Raw genomic sequence first — 19,811 nt, 5'->3', positions numbered from 1 at the left:
AATCAGAAGATATTTCCGCTCTACCATCAATCGTTGTTGTTTCCACACACATAGCTCGTGGTTTGAGAAAGACTCTACTAAGTGGTAGCACGACGTATAGAGTCTGATAGTTGTTCGGTGTTGGAATGTCGAACTTGGAAGAAGAAGTGTTATAAACTTTCAATGCAAGCCTCAGAATTAAAGGGCGAGAGTAACTCTAACTAACCTTTTTATTTAATATTTCATTGTCATTCCATCTTACGTCGCACTATTTTTTTTAAGTATGTTGCAAAAATAATTTTACTTCTTAAAACAATTTAAATTTACATTAAATTTCTTGCTTTATCCTCAGTGACATACTTTTATAACTACATTTCTCATGGCATGTTTAAACTAGTAGTCCCAAACTCCTTATTTTTTTCTTTTTTAGACCCTTATTATCTAGTCAAACTCAGCCACATAAGTTTTTTTTTAAAAAAAACTTTATGGAGTCCTTATTTAATTTGTGAGGCATAAAAAAACAGATGAAATGCACTAAACTATACACAAAGTTTGGAGAAGAGTCAGATCACAAGAATCTATTATACGTAATCTTATACTGCATTTCAATACGAGCGAGGTTGTTTCCATGACGATTTATAATTGTGAAGTATATCATATCTTAAGTCAAGAACAAATCACATGAGTAAAGCCCTATATAGTTAAAGAGTTTTAGTCAATAACTGTCAAATATCACACACCAAAATTTAAAGAATTAATTCTACTCAATCTTGAAAATCATGGATACACACTTATCTATAACCTTGAAAAAAAATTATCACTATCTCAAACTTAATCAACTAATTAAACAGTATAAAAATCTCACTAAACAATCACTCTCATATCATCAACAAAAAGAAAATAACTTAAAGGGGTGAGTTGTTTAACTAATACAAATACTCTGTAATTCGCAATCAGTCATAGTTTATAGCATAATCAAATCAAGTTAAATAGAAAATCGGAGTACTAATGAAGAAGAGATAACCTAGATAGTCGTTCACCCGATTGCATAAACTATGGACGAGGGGTCTCCCATACATCAAAAATATCTTCGCTCCCATGAAGAGCAAAAAGACGATCACCACCGATTGAAAAATCCCAAATTGGACCACCATGACTCTGTTGAAGCTGTGATGTTCGAACCCAATCAGAACCACAGTAAACTGAAATTGTATCGTCAAATGATGAGAACAATTGTCCCTTGTGAAATGCCAGTTTCGGATAAGAAAACTTGTACCCTGTCCAACCAGATAATTTTTCCGTGAAGCCCCTCGTATGAGTACCTCTCCATTCTATACTGTTAATACTCCTCAAATCCATGAAACCCAAAGTCTCTTTTGAATCTACTACACAAATGGAATTACTCTCCTCTATCGCTATCGCGTCTCTATATACTCTTTCATCCATAGCATTAGACCACGACAAAAACACCCTGTTTTCCCTAAAATCAAACAAGTTGATGGAACATTTTGACATCGAATGACAAGTAGCGACCATCAGACAATTGGTACCATGTAACCATTGAAACTTGGTAGCCTTATATGGCCAGTATGGCAAGAAATCTGTCTGCTTACCTGTGACTTGGTCCCAAACACCGATCCCATTCCTTTTGTTGGTGCTCTCAGAACAACTAGAGAACAATTTGTAATCCGAGCTAACACCGAGTGCACCTGCTATGTAATCCTTCAATTGATCTCCATCTTTAACTTGAAAATTATACCTCAATTCCCCTGTAGATGCACTGAACAACCCAATGCCTCCACTAGCTAGGTACTTGTCAGAACTACTAACCGCAATGTTATCTGAATTAACCCAACAAACATCGTTGACCCTACTATAATCACGAGTGGTTATTGAAGGTTGCTCTTCTAGCATCCAATCGTATGTTTTAACCATATTACCACGTACCACACAGCACCAGCTATTCTGGCTAGCCCGAATCATAGCAGCCTCCCCTGCTGTTATGCCCGTTAGTGACTCAGCCAACCGGAGCCTATTGCCATCAAACGGACCCCATTTAGCTGACCTGACATGATCTTGAATGCCGTAATACAGAGCCTCTTTGTATAGAAGCTTTTTATCGATCTTTGAAGGAATATAAAGCTCCCCGGTTCTGAGTAGGTTTAGAAGTACGGTGAAATAATCAGGGTCTCTATCAATGAACCGTTCAGTGAACTCCCCATCAGAACGCGGGTTCCAATCCTCATCAAACATGCTTCCGAAGAATGAATTCCTTCCAGCACACGCTAAGGTTGTGGCTGTAGTTTCAAACTTTTTTCCACCAACATTGAGTTTCACCGTCTTTCTGGCTTTTCATTGTTCAAAAATGTCGTTGTACCCTGAAATTCTAAACCAATACTAATGTAAGAGATCCACAACAACAACAACAATATACCCAGTCTAATCGCACAAGTGGGGTCTAGGAAGAGTAAGATATACACAGACCTTACCCTTACCTTTATAAGGTAGAGAGGTTTTTTTCTATCGTCGACTCAAAGAAGAGTAACCAAAGCAGGATAGATAAGAAAATAACGGCAACAAAATAGCAAGATATATAAGCAATGAAGATGAAGTATCATGTAGTAGTAAATTTGAAGCATATGATACTATGAGAAGAGGGGACCAACTCCTTGCCTCTTTCTCGAAAACGTTTCCAACACCAAGCTACCTACTACCCTTCTGCCCTAATCCTTTGACTCTTTCACGCAAAAGTACTCCAACACTAGGCTACCTATTGCCTTTCTCCTCTAATCCTCAGCTCTTTCTCGTAAAAATATTCCAACACTAAGCTATCTACTGCCCTTCTCCCCAAATCCTCGACTCTTTCTCGTAAAAATACTCCAACACCAGGCTACCTACTCCCCTTCTATTCCATTACTTGACTCTTTCTCGTAAAAATACTCCAACACTAGGCTACCTACTCCCCTTCTATCCATTCCACTCTTTCTAGTAAAAGTATTGCAACACCAGGCTACCTACTACCCCTCTCCCCTAATCCTCGATTCTTTCTCGTAAAAGTACTTCAACACCACACTAACTATTACCCTTCTACCCTAACCCTTGACTCTTTCTCGTAAAAGTATTCCAACACTAGGCTACCTACTACCCTTCTCCCCTAATTCTGGAATCTTTCTCGTAAAAGTACTCCAACACCAGGCTACCTACTACCCTTCTACCCTAATCTCAACCTCCAAAATTTCCTATCTAGGGTCATGTCCTCTTTAAACCCTAATTCTAGAATCTTTCTCGAAAAAAGTACCCCAACACCAGGCTACCTACTACCCTTCTACCCTAATCCTCGACCTCCAAAATTTCCTATCTAGGGTCATGTCCTCTTTAAACTAAACATGTATCATGTCTTGTCTAGTCAGATCCCCAATTCTTTTCAGGTCGATTTACCTTTATCTCTCCTAAAACCTGCTAAATATATACAATCCAAGTTTTGTACAACTTTTTTCTAAAACAAAAAATTATTCAAAAAAAAAAGTTCAAGAAATATAGATAGTTTTTTTTTACCAGAACTTGGAAGAATTCAAACAAGGAGCAGCAATAATCTGGAGATGAATTCACTTGTGATTATTGAAAAAATTGGAACCATGAGGTGTTATTATATTTGTGATTAAAAATAATTAATTTTAACTATTTGAATTAGGGTTAGTTCAAAAAGAGTAGAGCTGTCAAAATGGGATGGCCCACCCCATTTGGGCTAACCCATACAGGCTTTGAAATTTGATGGGCCAGGCCGGGCTAACCCATTTTTTGTGTGGGTCAGAAACTGGTCGGCCCAGCCCACAAGTACGTGGACTACGGGCTTTTTCGGGTCATCCCTCTTTTTTTAAAAAAATATTTTTTATAATTTTTTAAATTAAATTATAATTTAAAAATATAATCATAAATATCGATAAGACAACATTACATGGTGTTAGTGTTACTACTTGTTAATCAAATCCACAAATAAAATTATCTTTATGATATTTATTAGGTTTGATTTCAAGCAAAAGCATAAATAGCTAAATAGAAATATTAACCTAATTGTTTTCCAATGATCATAATAAAATACAAAAACTATGACAATATTAAATAGACAGTGGCCTATGTAGTGATTCCCTAGAAAGTTTAGGAAATTTTTATTTTATGTAGTACATATTTTATAAACATAATTTGTATTTAAATTGTAATTTTTAAAACTTTAAACATATTTTGAGTTTAGACTCTTGTTATTTTTAATACTCTGTTTTATTTTTATTTTTTAATTAATTTTTATTTGACCCACGGTCCGGCCCTATCCATATTTCTCAAGCCCCACAAATGGGCAGATGTATTCAGGCCGGGCTAAAAAGCTTTTTTCTTAAATGGGCTCCAAATATCATAGCTCAGCCCTATCAAATCACGGATTAGGCCAGGCTTGCCCAATGGCCCTAGCCCATATTAACGGCTCTAAAAAAGAGAAGTAATTTATTTTCACTGTTCCAATTAAGATTCGTAAAAAAGAAAAATAATTGGGAGAAATAGAATTATTTTTTTTTATTCTTCATTTTGTCGTACCTGTTTCTTGCTTCTTCTTTAAAAATATTGTGATAACGTAGACCTAAGTTAGGAAAAAAAATTGAACTGACAAACAATTTATGAATAACTAGCACCTAAGTATTTATAAGTATTTGGAGCTACTGATAATTGATTGTTTATAATAATAATTTCTATGATGATGAAAAATATTATTAATAACACGATAAAATGATAGTTAATTTATTATTATCGCATATTAAACTACATAGATTATATTATAAAAAATATTTTAACTGCAGGTATTTACTAGTAAAAAACTCACTACTAATTCTCCTCCTTTTCCTAACAAACGCAAAGATAATCCTCAAAAGCTGTTTACTCGGATATTTCTTATCAAAAGCGAGGGATTCATTTTAAGCTAAATCAAATCAGAAGCTATTTCCGTTCTATCATTAATCGTTGCTATTTCTGCACCCCTATTTGGTGGTTTGAGAAAGACTCTACTAAGTGGTAACATGACGCGTAGAGTGTTAGACTCTACTTCTGACCTAAGCTATAACTTTGGACTATAAGATCCGTTGTAGTCTAGTTGGTTAGGATGCGTCGAGTCTAGCACTCATCTAATGTTGAAAGGTCCGAAGTAGAAATTAAAGTTATAGCTTTGGATGGAAACTTTAAAAATGGTGGCAGTAATTCTAACTATATATCATTTTTACTTAGTATTTCACTTATCGTTCCATCTTATGTCGCACTATTTTTTGAAGTATGTTGCAAAAATAACGTCATTTTTTCAAATATTTAACTTTAAATTAAATTTCTTATTTTATCCTTGGTGATATATACTTTTATAACTACAAATATCTCAAGGCATGTTTAAACTACTATACCCAAAGTCCTTACTTCCTTTTTAGGCACCTATTATCTAGTCAAATTAGGCTACATTTTTTTTAAAAAAAAATTAATCCTTATTTAATTTGTGAAGTATTAAAAGAACAGTTTGATGCACTAAGCTTTTACTATACACAAAATTCATGAAAGGATCGATTTATAGGAATCTATTGTACGAAATCTCGCCGTGCATTATTATTATTTGTGAAGTGTGTCATATCTTAAGTCAAGAACAAATCACATGAGTAATGCCCTATATAGTTAAAGAGTTTTAGTCAATAGCTATCAAATATCACAAACCAAAATCCAAACAATTAATTCTACTCAATCTTCAAATCTTGAAAAACTTGGATACAAGATCTATAACCTTGAAAAAAATCATTACTATACCAAACTTAATCAACTAATTAAACACTATAAAAACCTCACTAAACAATCACTCTTATAACCTCAAAAAAAAAAAAAAAAAACTATAGAAAGTGTTCAAGTTTCATTTAAATTATAGCCATGGCCACAAAAAACTCATTACACTTTCTTATTTTCTTTCTCATCAATGCTTTAAACTTCATTAATACCTTAGCCACTTATCATAATTCTGATGATAATAATACTGCAAAATGGTTACATATTTGGCCATTTGTTCCACCACCACCACCACCTTCATCAATTGGTCATTTTCCTAAATTTCCATTCACAAGATCATCAATATTTCCATGGCAGCGGTTTTTGCCTCCTTATTCCCCAATTAATAAAAAAAGTTCCAATGACATAAGCATGGTCAACAGTCAGAAAATGTTCAAAAAGAAATCATGTGCCTCAATCGTTGAAAAATGTATATTTTGCGTTCGTCGTAGATGTTTTTTCTCCTATGATTGTTGTGAGGTTGTGAGTGAATTTGGTCATGAGGGATGTAACAAGTTTTATGAATATGCCATGATTAAAAATAAATGTGCAATTAGCCCATTAGCTGCTCCTCCTCTTTCAACTTAAGAAAACTTAGTGAAATTATATTAAGTTATTAAGTGTGTATTTATGTGAGAATAAATTAATAAAGTGATGGACTATATAATTATCAAATTATGTACTTTGTTTTATGTCTTCATGCTATATATATAATCAATAAAGTGAAGTTCTTGTTTAATACTAGAGCATATATGCTATTAATTCCTACTTTCATTAATGAAAAATATGTTAGGACCTAACTTTAGAGATGAAGACCGTAGTCTTTTCTCAAGAACTATCATGTCAAATCATTAAGATATAAGCATATCTAAATTCATGAGTAACCTTGAATTTTTAATGTCACGAATTTTTTTATTTCTAGTTTAGCTAATCATTAAACTAGAAATACAAACGGTTATCTACAACATTAGAAATAATTAGTTGTCATATTTACTATAAATAATTAATTCAAAATAATTGTTATTTTAGAAACTAAAGATAAATTTTATTAATTTGCATCTTTACTCTTACTCAACAAATGTGGAGAGAGAGAGAGAGTAGTAATAAATTCAAATAAAAACAAAAAAGGATAATTTTTTCGATTTATTCTTTTTAATAGTACTCCGTATTTTTCTTTTAAGAAGACCGCAAAAGAGAAACATGACAAGTAAAATGAATTGAAGTGACTAAATGCACATGTACGCCTTCTACGACAGTGAAGACCTTGTAGCTAACATAATAATTTGATGACTTGTCGCTAAATAGGATAAAAACGGATTTCGTTGTTTAATTATAAACTTAATATTGAACCTAATATAAACGTTACAATAAAAATATCGAACAAGTTAGAGGACAGCTTATATATTTAGCTTTTTTTGTTCTTCAACAATTTTCATATTATTAATCGTGTTCATTTACACCCACACCCAATAATGACAGCCAACTATAAACATGAAAAAGAAGTTACAATAGTGTGAGATAATTATTGTGGAGCAATTGGTGGAATTATCAGCAAGGAAAATAATCATTATGTTCTAAGAATATTATAAACTTCTAAATCTTTAATCATTTCACATTAACCAAAAAAAAATAAAAATAGGTGAGGATCTTTTATTAACCTTTCTAAAAATAGTAAATTTGGGAAATCTGAAACTTTGAAAAAATTATAAATATTATAATATAAGGGTTTTATTTAGGAGGATCATATAAAGCATCCAAGGGTGTGGCCAATGATGGATCCAGTGGATTAGCAACGGGTTTATAAGAATTTAGTTTATTAATTCATATATTATTGTATATCAACTTGATGTTCATGTAGGAATCCATAAAATTTAAGTTTTAGATTCATCTCTAACTATGATTTAATGATTAATGAAATAGATTGAGAAGCATGAAGTCTAAGAAAAAATATTAGGTAATTTTTTCCTATCCATCCAAATCTTAATAAACGATATCATCTAGTATTTATGATGATGAAAAGTAGCAAATAGCCCATAAAAATTAATTAATATATGTGTAAACTGACCCCACTACCATAATTTTAAAAAAAATATATGGTTCAAATAATGAACCATATAACTATTGAAATCTTTTCTATCTATAAAAAAAAATTGTTATATTTTGCCATATTTGAGGATAGATATTCATTAACTAAAAATGGACCATAGAAATTAGAATTAATAGACAATGGCCAAAGTCAATGTTACATTATTATCCATATATGATATAAAAATGATAGAGATTGGACGGTGCAGCCTTCGATTTTAACTTTTTTGTTATCGTCCCATATTCTATATTCGATATTTGATATTCGAGTTCTTCACTAAACTGAATCCATTGTTTAGTAAGTCACATTAAAAAGAGAAAGAAAAAAAATGCTACTTAGATAAGGTTTCACTTACAAAGTTTAAGATCAGTAATTTTTTTTAATCAAGAATATTGAAATCATATTAATTTCATTACACAAAAGTCAATTAAAATTACATTATTGAGAAAAAGGTATATCTATAAAAAGAAAAATAGGAAGATATGGAACAAAGAATTAGGAATTATTCCTTGAATTGACATCATTATGATATATGTGGATTATTTCTATCCCTTCTTCTTGGGGAATCTCATTCCTTCTCCAATAGTCTTAAAATGTAAAAGTATTTTAATTTGTCAAGATTCTTATTGAAAATATAAAAAAGATGGCCCTTTTTCCTTATTAGAAATAGTCTGAATTAATGGAGGTACGTACGAATATATGTTTAATTAGACATAAAAAAGAAAGGTTAATTTTATATTGTAACTACACATATTCTTATTCTTTTCATTCCACCAAATCAACTATATGGTTCGAAATAGAATATCAATAACCTATATGGGATAGATGATGCCCAAATCTTAATATATAATTTATATTTATTTTAGTTATAATATTGCTAACTAATATGGAATAAACAAAATTTCAATTCTTTATATCAAAAATAGTATCTAAATCTCAGTAATGAAACAAAATAAAATCATTTAGTTAGTGAACAAGTTATATGTCATTCTAATAACATAATTATAATACGAAATTAAATAATGTCAGAATTATTTAGTTAATATATTCTTATCGGTAAATATGTAGTTCAATGGACATCACATCTCTTAGAGTAAAACTCTTCTCCAAACCTTACTAATACAAAATGTTTTATACATCAAATTACTCCTTTTTCTTCTTTTTGTTTACCAAATAAATATTTCATCAAGTTAATCAAAGATGACTTAGATATTCATATAATTATAGAAAAAAAAAACTAATTAACTTTGGGAAAATTGTATGAAATAGCAAACTATTAATTCAAATTAAATGTTATAATCATAGTTTATTTTAATTGTAATTCGCAGCAGACATTTTTTTTTTGTCAACTGATTCGATATACAATTAATCATTTTCAGTATACAATTAGTCATTTTATACATTTCGGTATAAAATGCGTTTTTATTTGTATAAAACGAGAGAAAAGTGTATATACAAATACAAATACATATATCTTCATCCTATAGACTTATAATTATACAAATACAGATCTTATTATACAAATTACAATGTATAAATAATTTATACAAAACAAAACAATTTGTATAAAATTGGATGTTTGTAGCGAATTATACAAATCAAAAGTTCCATAGCAAACATAAAATTTGTTATGGAGCGCAATTATACAAACTATAGTTATAACATACAAATATGATTTTTATGTTTGCTATATGTGAAAGTTGCTCATTAACTTTTATGGTCAAACAAATTCTTGAATACTATAGATATTTTTTTTTATACCTTCCTTAGGAGCTTCCATTTTTTTTACTTTCATGATAACTGAAACTCACAATCGATCAGAAATAAGGATGCTTACCAACCGAGCAACTCACTCTTGTCATTATAGAATTTTGTTCAAATCAGAAAAGATAGTTTATATATATAAAAAGAAAAGAAAGTCACATTTTTTTTTGGTTTTTCATCTTGTGTTTGGTACCTATATTGGAATCGACTAAATTTAAATTCACGTCGAAAGTTCTAGTATTAGACGTAAAACGCTTCTACCAACCAAGGAGACTCGAACCCGTGAGAAAGAAAGTTACAATTGTTTTCCTATTAGGTATGAAATTTGTTGGCCCAATCATCAACAAACATGTGGATATATTTCTTTAATTTCCCTATCCATCATTATTATTTGGTATTTATATAATTACTCCCATTTCCATTGTCTCCTCATTTGCCTATCCCCTTGTTCTCCACAGCAAAACAAAGAGTAGTTCATAACAGAAGAAGAGAGAGAGAGAGAGAGCTAGCTATGTCTGATGAAGAACACCATTTTGAGTCCAAAGCTGATGCTGGTGCCTCAAAAACTTACCCTCAACAAGCTGGTACTATTCGCAAGAATGGTTATATAGTTATCAAAGGCAGACCTTGCAAGGTTTTTAATTTAGACCCTTTTGTTTTTTTCAATTAAATCTGCTTTGGGAAGTTTAGATTTTGTGTTTAATCTATGTTTTGTTTCATGGGGTTTTGTTATTTTTGCTTAATTTGAATGAATCTTGTATAAAAATCAGATCTTGATGTTTTCTTGCCCTTTAATGGTTTTGCTGTTATCTAAATCCTTGTTGTTGGTTGAGTTTGTTTCCTTTTGCTGCTTGTTTTCATGGATCTCTAAGTGTTATGTAGTTGTAGTTGGAGAGATGAAGGTGTGGTCTGGTGGTAAATGAAGTAGGTAGAGAATCATGAGGTCTTAGGTTCGAATATTGGCAGAGGCAAAAATATTGTCAATAAGTAGGTTGAGAATCATGAAGTTTTAGGTTTCAATGTCGACGGAGGCAAAATTATGGTCAATGAACTGTTTGAGAATCATGAAGTCTTAGGTTCGAATATTGGGGAAAATATATGGTCAATGAACTAGATTGAGAATCATGAGGTCTTAGGTTCAAATTTTGGCGGAGGCAAAAATATAGTCAATAAGTAGGTTGAGAATCAGGAAGTCTTAGGTTTCAATATCGGCGGAGGCAAAAATATGGTCAATGAACTTGAACTAGGTTGAGAATCATGAGGTCTTAGGTTCAAATAGCGGCGGAGGCATGTAATTGACTGTTTGGATATTCCCAGCAGTCTTGTAACTTTTGGTTTTGTACCTTCTTGGTACTTAAGTCAATAAACCTTTACCTTGTCCAAAAAAAAAATAGGGGCGGAGACAAAAACTATTAGCGATTTCTTTCCTTAGTGGCCCCACTCATGTGGGCTTACACTGGGTCTGTTGTTGAGTCGAATAAATTTCATTCATATCACACCAAGTTGGTCAAAAAAATACAAGAAAAAAAACTTAATGTGTAGCTAGCTTAACCACAATCAACTACCAAACTACCCGAATGATTCTCTTTACATCAAAAGAAGGATAGGGTGTGTTTGAGCTGTGACTCTCAACCCCTGATTTGTTTGATTTTTATGTAAACATATGTAGCTTAGATAGTAAACTTTTCAAGGATTCTGTATTTCTGAAGATTATGGTTCTTGTATTTTTCTCGCATTAGCTATAGTTGATACGAGTCAAAAGGTTGAACCTTTTCAAAGTCTTTTGAGGAAAAAGGGTACTTACATTATCCCAATAGCATTATAGGAGATGTCTGGCAAAATTTTAGTGAGTAGGATCAGTTTGGTGTATGCATCAATAGTCATTGATTGAATATGTCCTGGGGTTCTCTTTATAAGTTTAATGTTAATTTCTCTTTCTAACTTCATATCTCCAACTAATAGAGAAAGAAGTAAGAGGGGGATATCAACTAATGAAAACATTTTTCAATCAATGACAATTGATGCATACATGTCATTGATTGTTGAGTAAATAGCTAGCATGTGAAGCGCATCATTAGAGGGGAAATCTGAAGTCACTGGTATTGTTGCATAAGCTAACAGTATGATAGACTGTTAAGTCTTTTCTTCTAATGGGAATTTCATTGTTCATTCTTTCTAACTCCGTGTTCTAAAACTTAATAATGAGAATACTATATTCAGATTTCACCCACTGTAGTGTACCCCTTTTGTATTCTTTAATCTGATTAAATGAAAGGAAACGGGTGATATCTTCTTGTTAAAGGGTTTTCGTTAAGAAAACAGACATCTTGGTTCAATAGCATTGTTGTATCAGCTCAAAATATTGAGTCATTGCATAAATCTTCTACCTTCTCGTTGCGGATAGGTATATTCAATTTTTTTGGTTTTCTCTTCCCTTCTGGCTCTTTAAAGAGGTTTTTCTTTGTTTTGTCCATGGAAGCAATTGTTCTTAAAGTGATGGAAATCTTGAACAGGTTGTTGAGGTCTCCACTTCCAAAACTGGCAAGCACGGACATGCAAAATGTCACTTTGTGGCAATCGACATTTTCAATGGAAAGAAGCTTGAAGATATTGTTCCTTCATCCCACAATTGTGATGTAAGACAAGATTCTCCCCTTTGTTATTTCTATGGATGTTTGTTCAGTTTTCCGACAATCAAAGTTTGATTTTGTCTGATTTTTAAATGTTATCTGCAGGTGCCACATGTCAATCGTACTGACTATCAACTGATTGACATCTCTGAAGATGGTTTTGTAAGTTTTCTTTTACCTAGTATATGAAGTGTATAAGTCATCTTTTTTATTGGGGAAAAACTTATTGGAGATAGTGCTACGTAGTTCTGGTTGATGACGTATTGCATCATGTTCGATGTCTGTAGTAGTTTCTTCATGAAATTGAGATATGAATAGTGATGAAGTTGTCTTACCTTTCTTTTGTGAGAGAGCTCCTACGGAGATTCTTTTCTCAATGAGTCCTGTAGACTCTTTCCCAAGGGTCCGTTGAGAGTCACTCCCCTCTGGGCTGGTCCTTTTGAAGTTCGATGATGCAACTGAACATATGTCTTTAAAGTAGAAAATTTCTCCGACTTTTACTGTTTTCTTTTCCCCTTCCAAGAATGTACCTTGTGAGTAATGTGGCCGACGGGTGCAACTTTGAACACTGATTTTTCTTTTCCACCTAAGGTGTAAAACAATCCTTTTATTTCCAAAACTTAATACTAAAACCAAAAAACTTGAAATTAAAAGTTCTTCGTTCTAATTATAGTCTTGAAGCTGGACTTCCTTTTGCTATACCTGTTTTGAGTGTCGTTATTCGTTCATTCTTTGGCCAGGTGTCTCTTCTTACTGAAAATGGAAACACCAAAGATGACCTCAGACTTCCCACCGATGACGCCCTGTTGACCCAGGTACATATTTTGGATGGATAAAACGTGAAGAATGTTTATTTTCTAGTTTTTTTCATACACAATATCTGAGCAAAGCTCTCGACTTTTTGTAGGTTAAAGGTGGATTTGAGGAAGGAAAGGATCTCGTTCTGTCTGTGATGTCTGCAATGGGTGAAGAGCAGATCTGTGCTGTGAAGGACATTGGTACCAAGAGCTAGTTGCGCTCATTCTGCAGCATAAATAATTGCTTTTTAGCCAAGACGCTTTATATCTTGTTATCGTGGTACTTTGCAATCCGTTTTATCGTGAAAATGCCTTGTATCTATTGGCATGGCTTGAATAGTTGAACTCTATAGTTTTTGTTTGGCAAAAAGGCAATAAACTGGATTTGATAGCAGAAATAATCTACATGAATGTCACTTTCTTTTTACTTGTTTTATTCATTATTGGCCTATAGTGTGTGCTTAATGGTCTAATCAAGACTGTTTGAAACTGAGGAATTCTTTCAGGTGTTATACATCCTTGAGCCGACGGTCTATCGAAACAACCTTTCTACCTTCAAAAGGGTAGGTGTAAGGTAGGGTACACACCATCCTCTCCTGACCCCATTACGAGATTTCACTAGATATGTTGTAGTTAGATACATAGAGTACGAGGGCAAATATGAGATGATTTGCTAATAGCAAGGGTATGAATGACTGTAAAGTATAATTGATTATAAAATTGATCAGAAAAATGCTCCAATTATTTGCGTGTTGTAATAACATAATTTCTTGCATCAGTTGTTTACATTAAATTAACGAACATCAAATACTTGGTACGAGTAAGTATTTATTACAACCAACATTTTATTTGATACCCATAATTGAAGGATAGGAAGTGTTGTGCCAAACTACCACCCAGGTGTGTTCCGTGATGAATGAGATTTCTTCACCCCTAATTAAAAGTCTCGAGAGTGTAAGCTCGAATAGATAAATTGGAGAGCTTGCTTCCCTTTTTCGTACCATACTAAATGCGGATTTAATTAGTCGGGTCAATTAATTCAGGATACGAGATGGAAGTTATTTAACTAACAAGATCCGTTGTAGTCTAGTTGGTTAGGATACTCGGCTCTCACCCGAGAGACCCGGGTTCAAGTCCCGGCAACGGAATATTTTTCTTTTTTTAATTTTTTTCTTGTCTTACATATTTTTCTTTTTTCAATTTTTCCTTGTCTTACATATTTTTCCTTTTTTAATTTTTTTTCTTGTCTTACGTGACATAATCTCACGTAGGACGTGTGTGTCATTATTACAAATTTAAGTATCTACTTATGTACACCTAAAATAAAAAAAACAATAACTTAATTTATCGAATTCAATAACACTCCAGTCCACACCTAAAGTAAAAAAAAACGATAACTTAATTTATCGTATGCAATAACACTCCAGTCCAAGCGCTGTAAGACTTTTCAAAATCATGAACATAATTTGCTAACCAAACACCCCTGATTAAGCACATCTTATACAAGTGATTTATGATTATGTAGATAGCAATTGTCCTAGATAAAGAATATTCAATAACTAGACAAGACAATTGAATTAACCAATTGAACAAAATTGGACAAATAGTAAGTACTGGTATATATTTGTCTACTTAATAAATACTAAATATATGGCCTTAACAATAAATGCTTAAAATATTAGGTATTAGACTTGCAAATGGTAGCTTAGAGACAAAAAAAAATACTAACTCACTTGATAAGCATTTTATAAAGGGAAAAAACTATGACATCGTCTCTTAGAATCATTTGTTTCCAGAGCTTTGGTCCAGTAGCAAGAGCAATCCATGAGGATGCGTGAGTTAGACGTACATCATTGATTTGAAATCTACAGTAGAAAAAAGCCTAGTATGTAATCTAACGGTAAGAGTGCAATATATGATACATATTACTGATTGGAAGTCCCTCACAAATAAAAGTCTAATGTAGTGGTAAGAGCACAATGCATGATGTGCGGGTTAAGCACACTTCCCAAAATCTCTCAGTTACTTCCTCTGTACAACAATAGTTGTCAATTATTGACTTGATAAGGGTAATTTTTCCAAAGCACCTTTATTAAATATAAGTCAATTAAACATTGAAAAATGAATAGTATTTAATAGCAAGGGTAAAGTAGACATAAAATGATAAATTATTTATCGATTTATAAACTGGACTAGTATTGTTGGACATTCCAAAATAGTATAATGGACAAGTAAAGATGAATGGAGAGAGTATCAAACAGTGGGTGAAGAAGAACTATCAATAAGGTTGTTGTTTTTTGACAGCCATGATGTCAACACACTTTGACTAATCTCACGAATACCTGCTACCTCTCACTAGCACAATTTCGGTTAACTCTATTCGTTGAGGCTCAGATGGAAAAAAATGATTTTATAATAAGAAATATCAATGAGATTTAAATGATTCAACAAACATTGAGATAAAGTTGGCCCTTAACAGTTGGTAAACCTGCCTTGGAAATTGGAAACATATTTCACAATCCATCCCCATTTGTTATAAAGATAGTTCTCAGTTGTCAATCTACTTTGAGCTGTCAAGCACAGTTTTTGAGACATTAACAGATAACATAAGTCCCTACATGTAGATGGATGACCTAATTCAAGGTACAATAACTAATAGACTATGTTGTTCGTACTCTTCAAAAATGTTGCCGTACATGTGTCAGGTCCTCCAAAAAATAGAGTATATTTTGAAGAACCTGATACGCACCTGTCTTTTTGAAGAATCTAAACAACATAGCTAATAGATGCTTTGCTTTTGGTTACCTGCTTCAGTGAACAGGTTAAGATGGTTGCTAGTGTAACTTCCTTTTTGATAATCGAGAAATCCCAGACGGTCAACTGACGCACAGTTCACAAGTCGGTGGACAATGAGTCTGTCCCTCTATTCTTCTCCACTAAATACTAGTCTTTTGTATACAGTAGGGCTCAAGTTCGTGACATGTGCTTAAGTTTAACCTATGTTGCTCGAACTCTCCAAAAATGCACTATTTTTAGAATATCCGACATGCACCTGTCAATATATTTGAAGAGTCTGAGCAACATAGTGCTTAACCACACGTCATACGCTTCGCTCCTACCACTAGTTTGGGAGAGGGTAGCTGCTATTTAACTACATGCACAACTTTTGACTTGCAAAAAACTTCATTCATTTATAGACATGAAACAGAAGTTCCTCCTAGTTAATCTTGATCTAGTAATCTAAAAATCTCAAGAATTCTATGATATGCATAGATATTGACTCATTTCTCTGTACACAACCAGTTTTTGCAGCTAATCTATGTGAATTTAACCAGTTGTTACAAGTCTTCATATCACCTGAATAACACAAAGATGAAAATCACTCTGAGGAGAAACTCAAGTCATCGATTGATCTACATATCTCTGTTTCGTTTGCTTTGTTGGCTTGTGTTGCTTCAGTTTCATCGTTGTTCGAGTCCTTCTCTTTACCTTCAGCAGATTCAACACAGTCAGGAAATCTAAAGCAACTAATAAGATGGTCATTTGTAATACCAGCAACCTGCATGAAAGAGTAGACCACAGTAGGTCCCACGCCCCGGAAACCTCTCCTAATTAGGTCTTTGCTAATCAGATCTGCTTTTGCTGTCTTCACCGGAACTTGACGAGGATATCTAAATCCACTTACTATAGGCTTGTGGTTCACAAAGCTCCAGATATACTTGTCAAATGATCCAAATTCATCTATAACCTGATATAAAACAACATGAAATTCATTATTTAAGCTTGTGTTTCACAAAACCTGTCACTAGGCCACACACCGGCTATGTACTCGGACCCTCAAAAAATGTTGTCGAGTCGGTGTCTGATCCACCAAAAATGAATAGCTTTTGGAAGATCAGATACACACAGTGATTTTTGAAGAGTCCAAGCAAAATAGCACACGGTCATTAAGAAGAGTCCATTTCAAAAAGAACGTCTCTTTCTGTTTTCGGGAACTCTTTGATTTCAACTTTTCACATGGCATGTTTAAGACCACAATATTAAAGGATATTTTGGTACATTCCCAACCTATTTTTAGTTTAAGACCACAAGATTCAAAAGTCTTTTTTACTTTCTTAAATTTCGTGTCAAGTCAAAACCAGACAAACAAATTGAAACGGAGGAAGTACTAGGCATAATCAGCTGGCATTACTTTCTAGTTTGAAATATTAAGGTAAGCCTGCCTCAAGTGAACTTGCCAGTTGTCGGTACAGATCAAACAAACTGACTTATCACCAGGACCACTATTTACCTTACTTCTCTACCTAATCCAACAAATCAATAAATGATTGAATATCCCTACTTTTAACAGAAGTAAGAAGAATTGAGAGTGGTCCACGGAAGAGACTTCCGATAAAATCATACTATTACTTCAGAAATTCAACATTCACAATGATTTTTTCTTTAAATAGTGAGTAAGTTGCCTATAAGTTGGATCGCATGTAAGTGTTTATCCTAAATAGTTGATGTTAGCCATTGGACCACCCTATACAAATTAGTAAACGCAAACAAATTGAATCAAGGTGGAAGTGACCACTATTTCTAGCTGGATAAGAGAGTAATACCTTCAACATTTGACGAGCATTTTCAATGATGCCTCGCAGTTTAAGTTCTGATAATAATGAGCATGCTGTACCTCCAGGAGCTAAAGTCTTCTTTTCATTCAACTTGGCCACTACTATGGGATCAAAATCTGCGAATACTTCTCTGCATCACAATTTTTTTTTATTTGTTAAAGTTATGGTAGAGAGATGGCGAGGCAATGCAAGAAAGAACTTGGAAGACAAAACATAGCAGACCATCCTAGCGTAGCACAGAGGAGAACTAGAATGTGTTAATCCCTTTTACTGACAAGTAACATGAATAATTGAAAGAAAATCTTTAAAGAAAAAATTTAGGCATAATTACATAAACAAACACTCAAACTTGGCCTCAGTTTTGACAAGTAAACACTTCAACTTTGAATATGCACATCTAGATATTTCAACTTGTCTCCACATGTCAGTTGAACACTCCACCTTACAAAATGATCATCTAGACACCTCCAAATGTTATGTGTCACGTCCGCATCAAATGTCCACGAGACACAATGAGGACGAGTTGGAGTGTTTAGTTGTCAGTTGAGACCAAGTTGAGGTGTCTCAATGTGCACTCTCAGAGTTTGAGTGCTTACTTGCGGGTTGGGGCCAAGTTTGAATGTTTATTTATGTGATATGCCAAAAATTTTACTGTTTTCCTGGTGAAGAAATAACACTTTCCTCTATCAAATCAAAGAACTGATCCCAAAAAGTACCTGAATATGTGCCTCTTGCAAAGAATGGAAGGCCATGTGAGTTCAGCCAATGCCCCGCAAAGGACAAGGAGCTCGAATAGCTTCCTGCAAGATTCAGTAAGAATTAGAATCAATATATTATGTAAGAATTCTCTGGACAAGAATCTGGCAACTTACTTGTCGTCATGGACTGGAACTCCCCATTCTTCATCGTGAAAATTAGCATAAGATGGATCTGGTTAAAAGGAGAGACAATATAAGAAACTACAAGCTCAAAATTGTATAGGTCGTACTATATATATATATATATATAGCTTAACTTGGATTTTAATCCTCAGTAATGTACTCCCAAAGATATTTAAAGTTTTCTGCAGCTTTTCAAATTCAATCTGACATTTCCTATAGTCAACAGTACTGGAAGTAGAAGATAATAAGGTCTTGCTATAGCCAGTTCGTATACTGTGCAGCCAAAGGATTTCAATAATACATAACAGAAACTCAAACTTGGCCTCAGCTGGCAAGTAAAAACTCCAACTTTGAGAGTGCACATCTAGACACCTCAACTTAATCTCAACTGGCGATTTAACACTCTAGCTCATCCTCACAGTTTCTTGTGGACACCTAACGTTGACGTTACACATGAATATTGGAGGTGTCTAGATGATCATTTTGTAAGTTGGAGTGTTCAACTGACACAGTCGAAATGAGTTGAGGTGTCTAGACGTGCATACTCAAAGTTGGAACGTTAGTTGCTAGTTAAGGCCAAGTTAAAGTGTCTATCTATGTATTATGCATTTATTTATTCCAAGGCACTAATACTTAAAATTGTTCGAATTTCCACATTTTTCATCTTGAAATATCTTTCAAAGGTTCACCCCATTCTTGGTCACCTCCGAAAACGATGGTAAAGAAGAACATGCAATATCAGCTATCAGGCTGCAATTTACCTTCTAATTTAAAACATTTCTTGATTACATTTACAATGATAATTGCTTGCAGTTTGAACAGTGTAATATCAGATGCAACAAAGAATCAAAATTCGGATAATGTAAATTTTAAAAAAAGATCTACCAAGAACACACCTGTATTAGGTGTCACCCAGGCACATCTTTTCTTGGATTGCGAACCGTCAATTGAAGAATCTGATATATCATCTGAAACTATCCTTTTGGACTTCGACGCCAACTGCTTCCTTCTGCTTGAGGTACTATTCATTCTATATATCCTACCAGTTGAAGCACTGCTGTGAAATGAATCCGTCGAGGCATCAGAAGAACATGAAGCACTAAGTGAAAAGTTGGAATACAACGACTCCTGTCGCCTAAGTATTGAGGGAACATCAAAAGAAAGCAATGAAGGGGATGGTTGGTGACCATTTTTATCTTCCATCTCAAGCTCCTCTTTTGACT

The 19,811-nt window shown here is 33.4% G+C and overlaps 3 protein-coding genes and 1 non-coding gene across 7 annotated transcripts in view; 2 read left to right on the top strand and 2 right to left on the bottom strand.

Annotated features, from left to right (window-relative positions):
- Nucleotides 1-987: 987 nt before the first annotated feature.
- LOC125811904 (BTB/POZ domain-containing protein At4g30940-like) lies at nucleotides 988-6,049 on the bottom strand. Its single transcript, XM_049491451.1, has 2 exons — nucleotides 5,988-6,049; nucleotides 988-2,323 (listed from the first exon to the last, which is right to left on the bottom strand). Exons 1-2 carry the CDS (start codon nucleotides 6,047-6,049, stop codon nucleotides 1,033-1,035), a joined length of 1,353 nt encoding a protein of 450 aa, XP_049347408.1. The 3' UTR covers nucleotides 988-1,032.
- Nucleotides 6,050-10,047: 3,998 nt separating this feature from the next.
- LOC125811496 (eukaryotic translation initiation factor 5A-1/2) lies at nucleotides 10,048-13,518 on the top strand. Its single transcript, XM_049491003.1, has 5 exons — nucleotides 10,048-10,298; nucleotides 12,178-12,300; nucleotides 12,400-12,456; nucleotides 13,035-13,109; nucleotides 13,202-13,518. The coding sequence occupies exons 1-5, from the start codon at nucleotides 10,176-10,178 to the stop codon at nucleotides 13,304-13,306; spliced, it is 483 nt and encodes a 160-aa protein (XP_049346960.1). The 5' UTR covers nucleotides 10,048-10,175; the 3' UTR covers nucleotides 13,307-13,518.
- Nucleotides 13,519-14,166: 648 nt separating this feature from the next.
- On the top strand, nucleotides 14,167-14,239 carry TRNAE-CUC (transfer RNA glutamic acid (anticodon CUC)). Its single transcript has one exon. It is a non-coding gene; the product is annotated as a tRNA-Glu (tRNA).
- A 2,093-nt stretch (nucleotides 14,240-16,332) lies between these two features.
- The window catches only part of LOC125811490 (uncharacterized), a 4,759-nt gene continuing 1,280 nt past the window's right edge, over nucleotides 16,333-19,811 (bottom strand). For 3 of the 4 annotated variants that reach the window (XM_049490996.1, XM_049490994.1, XM_049490995.1), the window contains 5 exons: nucleotides 19,485-19,811; nucleotides 18,580-18,637; nucleotides 18,424-18,507; nucleotides 17,696-17,837; nucleotides 16,333-16,839 (listed from right to left, as the gene is read on the bottom strand). The exon at nucleotides 19,485-19,811 is cut by the window's right edge. In XM_049490996.1, the coding sequence (XP_049346953.1) occupies nucleotides 16,471-16,839; nucleotides 17,696-17,837; nucleotides 18,424-18,507; nucleotides 18,580-18,637; nucleotides 19,485-19,811 (980 nt within the window). In that variant the 3' untranslated portion in view covers nucleotides 16,333-16,470. The remainder of the gene's footprint in view (nucleotides 16,840-17,695; nucleotides 17,838-18,423; nucleotides 18,508-18,579; nucleotides 18,638-19,484) is intronic. The other variant, XM_049490997.1, reaches the window with a different exon arrangement.

Source organism: Solanum verrucosum, unplaced genomic scaffold, assembly GCF_900185275.1.
Source record: "Solanum verrucosum unplaced genomic scaffold, falcon-dt-bn FXZP01000238.1, whole genome shotgun sequence".
NCBI classification, from domain to species: domain Eukaryota; kingdom Viridiplantae; phylum Streptophyta; class Magnoliopsida; order Solanales; family Solanaceae; genus Solanum; species Solanum verrucosum.
The sequence above is the reverse complement of the archived record's forward strand: the minus strand, read 5'-3'. Positions and strand labels throughout refer to the sequence as shown.

What these genes read in the sequence shown, in the direction of transcription:
- LOC125811904 (XM_049491451.1), bottom strand. Translation starts at nt 6,049, where the DNA reads ATGGCCAAATATGTAACCATTTTGCAGTATTATTATCATCAGAATTAT. An exon ending in AATTATGATAAGTGGCTAAG is followed by an intron (nt 2,324 to 5,987) that starts GTATTAATGAAG and finishes ATGAAAAGCCAG; the next exon opens with AAAGACGGTGAAACTCAATG.
- LOC125811496 (XM_049491003.1), top strand. Translation starts at nt 10,176, where the DNA reads ATGTCTGATGAAGAACACCATTTTGAGTCCAAAGCTGATGCTGGTGCC. An exon ending in TCAAAGGCAGACCTTGCAAG is followed by an intron (nt 10,299 to 12,177) that starts GTTTTTAATTTA and finishes AATCTTGAACAG; the next exon opens with GTTGTTGAGGTCTCCACTTC. An exon ending in ACATCTCTGAAGATGGTTTT is followed by an intron (nt 12,457 to 13,034) that starts GTAAGTTTTCTT and finishes TTCTTTGGCCAG; the next exon opens with GTGTCTCTTCTTACTGAAAA.